General features: G+C 39.3%; 1 protein-coding gene across 3 annotated transcripts in view; it reads right to left on the bottom strand.

The window, feature by feature from the left end:
- Nucleotides 1–6,544, bottom strand: part of DPH5 (diphthamide biosynthesis 5) — a 45,300-nt gene extending 38,756 nt beyond the window's left edge. Inside the window, exons 1-2 of one of the 3 annotated variants that reach the window (XM_045980976.1) lie at nucleotides 6,434–6,544; nucleotides 6,047–6,204 (exon numbers count right to left, since the gene is read on the bottom strand). In XM_045980976.1, the coding sequence (XP_045836932.1) occupies nucleotides 6,047–6,181 (135 nt within the window). In that variant the 5' untranslated portion in view covers nucleotides 6,182–6,204; nucleotides 6,434–6,544. Of the gene's footprint in view, nucleotides 1–6,046; nucleotides 6,205–6,341; nucleotides 6,413–6,433 lie in introns of those variants that run through there. The other 2 variants (XM_045980986.1, XM_045980967.1) reach the window with 2 other exon arrangements.
- Nucleotides 6,545–13,902: the final 7,358 nt, after the last annotated feature.

The raw sequence follows: 13,902 nt of genomic DNA, 5'->3' as shown, positions 1-13,902 counted from the left end.
TTATCCACATATGCACACCTGTGCACACATACCCAAACACTCCAGTATAACCAAATAACTGATCCTCCTGGGGAGGGGGGAGGTTAAAAAGAAAAGAAGGAGCACAACCAGTAAGAAACCTGGTTACATTCTTTTTAATTTACCCACCTAGTTATTTAGTCATTCACTCACTCGAAGAACATTTCTTATGCACAACCTCCACACCAAATTCTAGGCCTGATGTTGGGAAACAGTGGTGAATAAGACATACATGGCCCCTGTCCTGCGGCTTATAATGTTTAGTGGGGAGTTATCTACCACATCATTAAGTGCTATAAGAGCACGGAACCTAGTAAGAGTCAGGGAAGGGGGGGGAGGTTAAAAAGGGCAGTATTATTTAACAAATAATTCTACATTTATATATTATTCAATGACTGATTAGACAGTTTTTGTACAGTATCACCCCTAATCTTCTCCACTCATGAAAATCAAAGCAAAACTCAAAATTCATTTCTGCTTTAGGGTGGCAGGTTTTATAAGGAGGACAGGGTAAAAATTCAAAATTAAAATTGCTTTTGGGTATTTCTGGAAGGATACATAAGCAATCAGCAATAACTGCCTCCAGAAAGGGGAACCGGGATAGAAATCTTTCAATGTATATACCATTTAGTATCTTAAAAAAAATTTTTTTTTTTAGAGAGAGAGAGAGATCACAAGTAGGCAGGGAGGCAGGCAGAGAGAGAGGGGGAAGCAGACTCTCTGCTGAGCAGAGACCTCAATGTGGGGCTCGATCCCAGGACCCTGAGACCATGACCTGAGCTGAAGGCAGAGGCTTAATCCACTGAGCCACCTAGGCACCCCAGTATCTTTTAAATTTTATGCCACTTAAGGTATTAACTAGTTAAAAAAAAAAAATAGAAAAGTAGAGGCTAGAAGTAGGATACCTAAACAAGAAAACAAAACCTAAAGAAAACCCCAAACACCCTAACACTGAAAGAAGGAACAGAGAAATAAGGGCTTACGAAAGGGACTGGAAAAAATTGGAAAAGTACAAGTAAAACCAAGAGAAAGTAATGTCATGAAAGCCAGTTTCAAATAGTAATCAACTATGTCAGAAGAAGTAAAACAAGAAGTGAAAATTAATCTGCGGCATTCTCAGCTACTAAATAATTGTTCAACAAACAGAAATATTTCAGAGGAATGGAAGTAAACTTGCAGGAGTCTGGGACATGAGTGAAGTGGGGACAAGAAAAGTATACTGCTTCTTCAAAGGGCTTTGGATAAAGAGACAGAAACAGTAACTACGTTACTGTAACAGTAACTACGGAGAAGAGATGTTGAAAAGGGGCGAGATTTCAGAATGAACAAAATCTGAATATGGTTTCAAGCTGAGGGGAGAAGGATGTTAATTTATATCAAACATAACAAAGAAAGAATAATTGATGGGAATAAGGTTTCAGAGGAAGGACGAGGAAGAGGTTTGGAAAAAACATACCTAGTAGAGTTGTCTTCAACACACTGAGAACCTCATCTAAGAAGTCATTTTCTAAGACTTGGGGTAAGAAAGATTCAGATTTAAGGGAAGGACAAATGGGAAGTTAATAAAGATCACAGATGATCGCCTCAGTTTTCTCAGTGGCAAGTCTGTCTCTCCACTATCAAGCCACAGCAATTGAATAGGAGGACAAGGAAGCAGAGTGAGCTGGTATCCAGATGAAGTAGATTAAGAAGAAAAGAGATGGAAATGATATACTGGAAGAAAAGGAAAGTTATTTTCCTGATGCCCAAGAACAAGTATAGCGAATTATCGTGCTTATCTCCTCCATGCTTTTGCTCACAATTATTTTTCCTTTAGTAAGGAATACTCTTTTTCTTCCCTTTACAAAATGTTATCCATAATAACTATCTCTTTTTCTTCCCTTTACCAAGTCTTATCTATACTAACAAAATTTTAATACATCTACATTAGATCACTCTGGGTCAGGCACAGTTCTAAGAACTTATGCATATGAATTCATTTAATCTTCACCACAATCTACGAGACAGTCGCTATTTTTATATCTGTTTAAGAAATAAGAAAAAGAACACAAAGTTAAGTGATTGCCCAAGGTCACAGAACCTTGGTTGACTGCAAAACTTTACGTGTACTACAGATTAGGCAGAGGGGTGGCTGGCTGGCTCAACTGGTAGAGCATGCAACTCTTGATCTCAGAGTCATGGGGCTTGTAAGTTCAAGCCCCATGTTGGATGTGGAGGCTACTTAAAAAAAAAACAAAAGACGGGGTGCCTGGGTGGCTCAGTGGGTTAAGCCTCTGCCTTCAGCTCAGGTCATGATCTGAGGGTTCTGGGATCGAGCCCCGCATCAGGCTCCCTGCTCAGCAAAGAGCCTGCTTCTCCGCACCCCCTGCCTGCCTCTCTGCCTACTTATGATCTTGTCAAATAAATAAATAAAATCTTAAAAAAAAAAAAGGCCAAAAGACCAAAAAACCAAATGAGGAACTGATAGGCAGAGCTTAGTGATTGCCTCTGCTTTCTGCATAACTACAGCCCCAAGGTTAGCCCCCTTTGGCCAAAGCAGCTTCATCTATTTACCCTACTGAGCTGTATAAATATTAGCATTTTCTATCTAGACCATGAAAACGAAAGAAACAAAACAAAAAGACTGGGATGCATTATTTTAAGAGACAGTTCAAATACCATCTATTCCATAGTATTCTCTGACCACCATGACCTAAAGTGATCTTCTTATATGTATTTCAATTGGAATTAATAACTAGCAATTACTTAATATCTGAGACAGCTTCTACTATTTAATTCATGAAAACAACACTGGCTTAAATAAGATCATCTAAGTTCTTCCCCATAATATAATTTTATAGTTTCTTCTTCCCACTGTTGTCATGAATTGTATTTAAATCTCCCATTATTAAGTTTTCCTGAGTATAATACAGATGAATCATGAACTACCTGAGAACAAAGACCATAGCTTATGCCTCTTTGTATAAGGCACTACAAGTATATTACACAAAATGGCACATAAAACTATAATTTATTCACAGAAAGTGCCCCAAAATTCAAAGTGTATACACTAAACCTCTTTCCTGGATTCAGTCTCTAGTTTGATTAACTTTTGAATAATACAGAACATATAAATAATACTACCTGTTTGGCAATTTGAAAACAACAGTTTTCAATGTAAGAAAAGATAAATTACAGACTTTTTAAAAAAGATTTACTTAATTATTTGAGGGTGCGTGGGTGGCTCAGTCAGTTAAGAATCTGCCTCTGGCTTGGGTCATGATCCTAGGGTCCTGGGATTAAGTCCCACATCATGGGGCTCCCCGCTCAGCAGGGAGTCTGCTCCTCCTTCTCCCTCTGCCCCTCCCCTGGTTGTGCTCTCTCTTGCTCAGTCTCTCTCTCAAATAAATAAAATCTTTAAAAAACACATAAAAAATAAAGATTTATTTGAGAAAGAGATATAGCACAGGAGGGTTGGGAGGGGGCAGAGGGAGAGAATCTCCAAGCAGACTCTCCATGGAGTGCAAAGCATGACTGGGGCTCCATCTCAGGACCTATGAGATCATGACCTGCGCTAAAACCAAGAGTCTGATGCTTAACCACCAGAGCCACCCAGGTGCCCCAAATTCAAGATTTCTTTAGCAACATCCACGTATGCCATTTATAAAATACCATTTTGATTATTGATAAAAGCAAGCACATATTCATGAGGAAAACAGACTTTTCCAAACTTTTTTATCTGCTACACAATAATATCTAGTTATTGAGACCAGATTGTATATATAGGTATGAACACATAACAATTTTTAAAAATCAATTTGTTTTTTAAAAAAGGTAGAAATAAAAGGAAATAAAGTCACTGAAGAGAAAGTGGCTCTGAGATTTTACTAGGCAATATAAGGCATGAATTTATTTATACCTTACTTTATTCCAGAAAAGAGTTATTAAAGGCGGCTGATGTTGCACAGCCAGTTGCTCAGGGAAAAACATGAACTAAGGACCTGGAGGAGGTTACGAAGAGCAGACCAATGAAATTTTGTGATACACAATGTATTTTGCTTGAATCCTACCTTCTCTCGGGACATTCTCTGAAATCATTATTTTGTAAAGCTATTATCCATCCCAGAGTATAGACAGACACTCTATGGTATAAATGTTAAAAGTGGTGCTTCTCAACTCAGGACTGTCTTGGCTTATATTCTGTCTCTATCACTTATTGTCTGTATGACCTTGGACAAGTTTCTCTGTGCCTATAAAATGTGAGCAGTAATTATAGAGTAGTAATCCTGTTCTACATGTAAAACACTTAGAACAGTGCATAGTAAGCCTTCTATAAATATTAGCACTTATTATTGTGGAGGAACAGATAGTCCAGCACCTTAACAAAGTACACATAAGTTACCTGTAGGTGAGGCTGGGCCCAGCCCCAACAATACGTTATGGGGGGGGGGAAAAACTTGTAAAAATTATAGCAACCAAAATTACCATTTAGCTAGCACTTAAAGTTTATAAAGCACTTTCAAATACATCATCTTAATAAAATCCTATATAACCCTCCAATTGGTTATTGTCTCCATTTTCACAAATGAAGCTACTGAGGTTTAAAGAAATCTGGAAATGTGTCCATTAACAACTACCATTTCTCAACATTTCTGCTACAGGTACTACGTTAAGAACCTACGTGGTAGGCATTATTATCCCCATTTCACAAAGTAAAAAAACTGAAGCTAAAGGACTTGTCTAAGGTGACATGGTAACATGTAACAGAGAAGACTTAAAGTCAGGTCCAACTTTCCTCTACACCATGCCGTGACACCTTATTCTATAAAAACGCTGACTTATTTATTATCTGTCTCTATTCTCTGGGATGAATTTAAGTTCATTCTAGTTTTCCTTATCACTGGTAAGAGAGGAATATTTATTATCTTGAACTGAGATACTTTGGTTCCAACCCAACAAATCAGAGTCAACAAATCAAAGCTGGCCATTAAACACAACCTCCACATCAGTGCATGGCCAATTCAAGTAGCAGTCTTTAATTCCTTAAGATTTTTGAAGTAACTTGGGAGACAAGAATTCTCTGGGCTTGTGAATCTGAGAGAATGGAAGACCTGAAATTCTCTAGGTCATCTTTTTGTTCAGAAGCCTTGATAGACCAGCTAAAATCCTCTCCCTCCTACTATATAACATATCCATCATTCTCTTCATCTTAATTTACATTCTGTTTGGAGTTTGACAATGAACCTGAACTACTTAACCCCTCCTCCAAAATGTAGAGCCCTTAACAAGAGCAAGCTAAATGTATGATACATTAACAAATCCTAAGGTGGTTATTAAGTTCCAGGCTCACTCTCTCTCTCTCTATATATATATATAGCTTTAGCTTTAGGATTTGTTAATGTATCATACATTTAGCGCTCTCTCTCTCTCTCTATATATATATCTCTATATACATTTAGCTCATACATATATATGTATGTATGTATGTATAAATGTATGATACATTTATATCATACATTTAGCTCTCTCTCTCTATATATATAGAGAGAGAGAGAGTGTCATAGGAGACTATGTATATTAGCTTTACCAACAGTCTTCTTAAAGTTAAGACCTCTCTGGATAGGGTACTGACAGAAAGGCGATTACCATTCCCTATGGAAATACTTCAAAGGGAGAAGCTTTCAGCTTGGTTTCTGAATATATAACCAACTCATTAAGGCTATGTCAGTACCTCATTAGCACTCAACTCAGAAAAAAATTTGACTATCTCATGAAATAAGGGATTTTGATAACTATCTCCAGGAGTGTAAAATAACTTTCCTATTTATTAGAGAAAGCCACAAAATTAGACTTGTAAAGTAAAACAAAGCACCCTTTCATTTTCCAAGTCACTTCGTTGTTGTATTATTCCCATTCCTGTGATCCTTAATGAGCAGGGATGTGGTTTAAAGGATTTAAACAAGTAGACCTGAAAATTGGGTTCAGCTTAGCGTAATGAAAATCAGCTGTTAGCTTTCTTCCCAGGAACTGAAGAACCTTAACCACCTACCAGGACTTCCTTCCCTACAGTCAGGATTGAAGTGTAGGCTTCTAGATACACTCGACTGCAGCGTCTTACAACTTCCAGGCCCTTGACTGTGATGTCCTTGGCATCGCCCAAGCCCAAGCCGATCAAGTAAAGCATTTCAAAGTCCAGGGGGATGAAGACTGCAGGACGAAGTGAACAAGAAAAACAAGCGTCAGCTACACGGAAGATACGTAAAATCTAGCGATGAACATGAAAATGAAAACCAAAATAGCACAAGAAGGAACGGCAAGTCACAAGCGAGGTCTGAGAACCTTACTTCATGCCTCTTAAATAAGGATTGGAATGAGTGTTTTTAAAGAACCCCATCCCCCTTCTTCTCGTTACACCAAACTAAGAGCAGTCAATTACCCTCTAAAAACTGTAGTTGGGTCCCCAAACTGCTAACTGCAGCGTTTTGGAAAAACTAGCTACCGTACGGGCGGATTCGCGCAGAGCGAATACGCGCGCCGCCGGCCTCACCTACGGTGCCGCAAAACGCTGGCGCCTTTACTGCACTTTACGACTAGCTGGTGGGGCGGGCAAGCCGGCCTCTGGGGGGTGGGGGGCGGGATTAGGGAGAACTGGACCAGAAGTGACCCGCCGGCTGCTGGGGCGGGGAGGGAGAGGTCAGTTGGCCAAGGGAGTCCATCGAGATCCCCCCAGCATGACCTCTGGTAAAGGACGAGGAGTACCCGCGATTCCCTTAGCCCGTGGCTTTACACAGCCCCATCCTAGGACAGGGTAAGTGCAGGAGCTCTTCGCCCGGGAGGAGCTGGCCCCGAGGCTGGCCGCGCAGCCCCTCGCGGTACGCCTTTCCTCTTCCAGTCACACGAATGGATGGCGGGTGGGAGGGGCTTTTCTAATTTGCCCGGGTTTGCCCGAGTGCAGATATTTCCAAACTCGCCTTTGCGTTCTGCTGTTATTTAACCAGCTGCCTCCCTGGTGAGGTGTCAGTTTAGCAAATCTGGCCATCAGTGTGATCCTGGTTTCCCAGCGGGGCGATGATGCTTGGGGTTTGCCCCCAAGCCCAAGACCTCATTCCGGAGTGTCCCAGGGGGTGTGACTGGGATATGCCTCAGTCATCCTCAATGTCGGGAAGCCCAGACATTCCCCCCGCCCCCGCCATGCTCCTGTGCCTAGAAAAGTGACATTTAAGAGTGCTCAGGAATTTCAAACTTCATTTGCTTCCACAGGGGGAATTCCTATCAAGTGGTTGGTTAGATGTAGTTCCGATATCGGAATGGTTTGTTTTGACTGTAAATGCTCTTGGTAAGGTCACTAGTGACCTCATCCAAGTTTAAAAGACAATTTCCATTGTTTATCTTAGTAGGCAGTGTTGATTATTCAGAATTTTCCTGCTACTTTTCAGACAATGCCTTGAGTCTTTTTTTGCCCAGCGCCTGTTTCTTAAGCCTTAATTTTGTTTTTTCCTAGTTTCCATCTACCCTTTGCACTTCTCATTTAATACAGTTTTCATGGCTGAGCCTATCCAGTATCATTACATCCATCCATCCTTCATACCAAAAACATCATGGATGTAAGTGGAAAACATAAAACCTTAAAACTTTGTAGAGAAAAAATACATGTGATTTTACTTGGGCAAAGACTTCTCAGGTACAACACCAAAAGCATGATGTAGGAAAGAAAAAAATTGAGAAATTGAAGTTCAGTGAGATTAAACATATGTCCTTCAAAAGGTACTGTTGAAGACACACAAGGGGAGAAAATATTTGTAAAGCATGTATTTGATAAAGGACTTGTATCAAGAATACATAAATAACACTCAAAAGGCAAAAATAAGAAAACACCTTAACTTCTTAAATAGGCAAAGAATTTGAACAAGAATCTCACAGAGAATAAGATAAATAAATCCCCAAAGAAGATACACTAATCTCAAAGAAGCTTTGAAAAGATGCTAAACATCATTAGACATTAGGGAAATAAGGAATAAAATCACAGTGAGAAACTAGTACATACCTATTAAAAGACAAATTGAAAGCAATAACAACATAAAACTGAATATGTAATTTTGGCTATCTCTAGTATTTTGCTGACTCATATTTTAGCCTCCCATTCAGACCTCCCCTTCAGCCTCCTATATTTAACTTTCTGCTGGAAATCACCTAGATAACCCAGAGGCATATCACATTCAACACATCCAAAGCTGAATCCATCATCTTCCCTTTCAGCTTGGCTTTTCCTTCTATATTACCTACTTCGGATGGAAGGCATTATCATCTTTAGCCAGACACTTGGAAGTTACCCCAATCAAATCTGACTTATCTGCCTCTCTTAATAGAAACCATGCCTACTATCACAGTGTTTCCTTAGGTCCTCATGTCACTCCCACAGCTGGTCACCATGTCTCCTTCACATTCATACTTCTTTCATGGTCCAGAAAGACCTCACTAAGATGCAGTCTGAAAATGTTATTCCCTTCTAAAAAAAGTCCTTCTGAGGCCAAGAGAAAGTCCAGGTTCTTTAACGTATCCCACAGGATCATCCCTGGAGTGACCACTGCCTACCTCTGTCTAGCCTCATGTCTCTCCACTCCGAATCATGAGCTTCTTCTCTAGCAGTACTCTTCTGTGCTCACAACATTCTCCCCTGTGATGACTTTAGTCAGGCTGCCGTATCAGCAGAGAATACTCACTCTCTCCCATTCTCTCCTACCTAGATCACTGCTACTCATTCTGTAAGACTAAGTTTAGGGGTGCCTGGATGGCTTAAGTCAGTTAAGCCTCTGATTCTGGCTCAGGTCATGATCTTGGGGTCCTGGGATCGAGCCCATGTCTGAGCCTCATGGACTCTGTGCTCAGCAGGGAGGCTGCTTCTCCCTTTCTCTCTCCCTCTGCCATTACCCCTGCCCCCACCCCGCTCATGCGCACAGGTGAGCTCTCTCTCAAATAAAATCTTAAAAAAAAAAAAAGGCTAAGTTTAGGAAGTCTTTCCAGAGATCCATGTGCTAGGTTAGGTATCTGCTTTCAATTATGGTAATACTCTGTACATATACTTATCAGTCCCTTAAGTGTTTTGTAATTGTCTGTTTGTGTATCTTCCTTACCAAACCATCAATTTCATAGAGTTAGGTCCTGTATCTTATATTCTCATCCCTAAGGTTTATTTAGCACAGTGTCTGGCACATCGTATTCAGTAAATGTTTGTTAAACAGATCATTACGTATATACACTGGTAGCTTAGCAATTTCTTTAAGTTATGGTGTATTTTTTTCTATCTTTATGAGATGCAGGGTATGGTGTGTTTTAGATGACTACCAAAAGTCATTGACAGAAGGTCAAACAAAAACATGCCTTGTTCATGCCACTTCAGAAAGTTATTTATGTTAAAAGATATATGACACAGTTCACATATACCTCATATGCATTCTGTCAGGTAGGTAAAATTTCCAACATACTGTTCATTTTTTATGTGTTTTTGTCAGATTTGCTTTGAGTAATTTCAGGTAGATTTACAGGGAAAGGATAGTGCCAAAAGGAGTAATTAATCGAAAAGAAGGTGTAGTTTATGTTCTTTCAGGAAATCTGTATTGAAAATGAAGTTATCCTGGGTAGGTAAGGTAATATTCTTTTTAGATACTGAAGGGATATCAGTTTTTGCTCTTCAGAATTCAGTCAAAGAAGCTACTTTCCCTATTGAGTTCTCAAACCTTTTTGCCTGCCTTCATTTCTCAATAGAAGTGTAAATTTGGGGGACTTTTCTGGAGATAGAGAAAGATGTTATGGAAATCTTCCCCTTCAATCCCCCACAGTTCATTAAAATAATCAGCAAAATCTTGCATAGTCTTTTTTGCAGAATTATTCTTTGTGATTTGGACATTTCTCCCATACCATTTATTTAATTTTTTTTTTAAAGATTTTATTTATTTATTTGACAGGCAGAGATCACAAGTAGGCAGAGAGGCAGGCAGAGAAAAAGAGGAGGAAGCAGGCTCCTTGCTGAGCAGAGAGCCTGATGCGGGGCTTGATCCCAGGACCCTGGGATCATGACCTGAGCCGAAGGCAGAGGCTTCAGCCCACTGAGCCACCCAGGCGCCCCTCCCATACCATTTAAAACAGTTTCAAATATAATTGCATTTTCCCCAATCATTTATTATTAAAAATTTCAAACACAGGGGCGCCTGGGTGGCTCGGTGGGTTGGGCCGCTGCCTTCGGCTCGGGTCGTGATCTCGGGATCCTGGGATCGAGTCCCGCGTCGGGCTCTCTGCTCGGCGGAGAGCCTGCTTCCCTTCCTCTCTCTCTGCCTGCCTCTCTTGTGATTTCTCTCTGTCAAATAAATAAATAAAATCTTTAAAAAAAAAAAAAAATTTCAAACACATATAGAAAAGTTGAAACAGTTTTACAGTAAACATTCATCTAGTCACCTCTTAAGTTCTGTAGTTGTTAACATTGTGCTGTATTTGCTTTACCACGTTTATCCATTCACCCAGCCATCAACCCATCTTATTTTTTGATGCATTTCCAAGAGAGTTGCAGACATATGTAGGCATACTGATTGCATTTTGCATGAAAGATAAACCCCTCATCTAGGTAACAGATTAACAAAACAGCTAAGTATGTAGCTGATTAAATGATATCATTTCTTCACCTAATTTAGGCAGAGCTTTGAGAATTCTCCTTAAAACAGTTTCAGTTTTTAATCAGTATGGTAGCATTATTTTGATGATAATGAAAGCATTAGAATACATATTTATAATGTCATAGCAAATTTGAATCTCACATCTAGCAGAAGAGAGGGGGATGATTATAAAGAAATGCAATTCTGGAGCCAAAAAAAAAAAAAAAAAGGATGAAGTGAAAGCCTTTTTATTTTAAAGAACAACAAGGAGAAATGAGGCCTAAAGAGTTTTCTTCTTTATATTCCTGCTTGCAGGTAGGAGAGTACCAAATTGTCCCTGAGGGTGAACATTTATGCTTTTCCTGAAAGATCTTTAGGATGTTTTCATAACTTTTGTCAGTAACTCATTTTTAGTACCCACACTGTCAGAAATTCTTCCTTATATCTAATCTGTGACCTTCAGGCAGTAGTCATAAAATGTGAAAGATGTAGATAGTCATAAGAAGTTAATAATGATGGCTTTTCCATTCCATTGTCATAAACACATCATATTGTAGTTATAATTTAAAGCGATAACAGTTGAGACACTGCATTATATTATGAACAAATTGTAATTAACTTACATCTAAAAGAAGTCATCCTTCAATTTTCTTATTTCAGTTCATTGTTTGTCTGTTGAAAAGAAGACATCAGGGCTACTAGGTAAACTCCATCTGACCTCACTGTGAATAGAGAATATTATTTTACTCTGAAGCTGGCCTTTTAACCTACATGTTCCCAGAGATTGCCTCATTGTTAGAGGAAATCTTGATTAATATTCTTGGAGCTTAGAGACCTCAATTGATTAATAGTCATTATTTTATATTGGTTCACAAATAGTGATAATTAAAGATAGCATTGCTTTAAGAGAAGTTATATTTGGTGATTTCTTCCTCCAAAGTCTATTGATAAAAAGGTAGAATTGGGGGTACATAGTTTCACTCTTCTTATGTTTAAACAATTACACTGTGCCCTTTTAAGATATATTCAGGGAAGCATATGGCAACTAGCCAAGATTTAGTTGGAGAAGGAGGGTGGTTTCCCCTTCGCTCAAAGGCAAAATTTTTAAAAAGGACCTACTAGGCTGTTTATTAGCCACATGCTCCCATTCACTATACCACTGTCCTGCTTCTCTGAACTCACCTCCTGCTACAAAAACTATAAAACTGTACATATCCAGAGTTGAGTTTTGCTGGAGTTCAGGGAAAAAAATAAAGAAACAAAGAACTATGCACTTCCAGTTACTTCATCTGTTCTTTTCCCCCATAGCACTGTTCACCTTCAAACATAGCTGGGTGATCTACTTATTTATTGTGTGTATTTTTATTGTCAGTGTCCTTCTACTAGAATATAAACACCATAAAGGCAGGATTTTTTTTTTTTAAATCCACTTGGTTTACTAATGTGAACAGTGTTTTGGCATATGCTGTGTACATATGTAAATAAATTACAAATAAATTTTTTATTTATAAGAGAATGACTTTGCAGGGGAAAGTTTGCTTAATGGTTAAAAATTAAGATTTTAGGGGTGCCAAAACTATAAGATACCTAGGAATAAACCTAACCAAAGAGACTAAGAATCTATACACAGAAAATTATAAAGTACTCATGAAAGAAATTGAGGAAGACACAAAAAAATGGAAAAATGTTCCATGCTCCTGGATTGGAAGAATAAATATTGTGAAAATGTCTATGCTACCTAAAGCAATCTACACATTTAATGCAATCCCTATCAAAATACCATCCATTTTTTTCAAAGAAATGGAACAAATAATCCTCAAATTTATATGGAACCAGAAAAGACCTCGAATAGCCAAAGGAATATTGAAGAACAAAGCCAAAGTTGGTGGCATCACAATTCCGGACTTCAAGCTCTATTACAAAGCTGTCATCATCAAGACAGCATGGTACTGGCACAAAAACAGACACATAGATCAGTGGAACAGAATAGAGAGCCCAGAAATCGACCCTCAACTCTATGGTCAACTAATCTTCGACAAAGCAGGAAAGAATGTCCAATGGAAAAAAGACAGCCTCTTCAATAAATGGTGCTGGGAAAATTGGACAGCCACATGCAGAAAAATGAAATTGGACCACTTCCTTACACCACACACGAAAATAGACTCCAAATGGATGAAGGACCTCAATGTGAGAAAGGAATCCATCAAAATCCTTGAGGAGAATGCAGGCAGCAACCTCTTCGACCTCAGCCGTAGCAACATCTTCCTAGGAACAACGGCAAAGGCAAGGGAAGCAAGGGCAAAGATGAACTGTTGGGATTTCATCAAGATCAAAAGCTTTTGCACAGCAAAGGAAACAGTTAACAAAACCAAAAGACAACTGACAGAATGGGAGAAGATATTTGCAAACGACATATCAGATAAAGGGCTAGTATCCAAAATCTATAAGGAACTTAGCAAACTCAACACCCAAAGAACAAACAATCCAATCAAGAAATGGGCAGAGGACATGAACAGACATTTCTGCAAAGAAGACATCCAGATGGCCAACAGACACATGAAAAAGTGCTCCACGTCACTCGGCATCAGGGAAATACAAATCAAAACCACAATGAGATATCACCTCACACCCGTCAGAATGGCTAAAATTAACAAGTCAGGAAATGACAGATGCTGGCGAGGATGTGGAGAAAGGGGAACCCTCCTCCACTGTTGGTGGGAATGCAAGCTGGTGCAACCACTCTGGAAAACAGCATGGAGGTTCCTCAAAATGTTGAAAATAGAACTACCCTATGACCCAGCAATTGCACTACTGGGTATTTACCCTAAAGATACAAACATAGTGATCCGAAGGGGCACATGTACCCGAATGTTTATAGCAGCATTGTCTACAATAGCCAAACTATGGAAAGAACCTAGATGTCCATCAACAGATGAATGGATAAAGAAGATGTGGTATATATACACAATGGAATACTATGCAGCCATCAAAAGAAATGAAATCTTGCCATTTGCGACGACGTGGATGGAACTAGAGCGTATCATGCTTAGTGAAATAAGTCAATCGGAGAAAGACAACTATCATATGATCTCCCTGATATGAGGACATGGAGAAGCAACATGGGGGGGTAGGGGGATAGGAGAAGAATAAATGAAACAAGATGGGATTGGGAGGGAGACAAACCATAAATGACTCTTAATCTCACAAAACAAACTGGGGGTTGCTGGGGGGAAGTGGGATTGGGAGAGGGGGAGCGGGCTAT

The sequence above is a fragment of the Meles meles genome, chromosome 1, assembly GCF_922984935.1.
Source record: "Meles meles chromosome 1, mMelMel3.1 paternal haplotype, whole genome shotgun sequence".
NCBI lineage: Eukaryota > Metazoa > Chordata > Mammalia > Carnivora > Mustelidae > Meles > Meles meles.
Note: the sequence above shows the minus strand (reverse complement) of the source record. Positions and strands in the feature narration are given on the sequence as shown.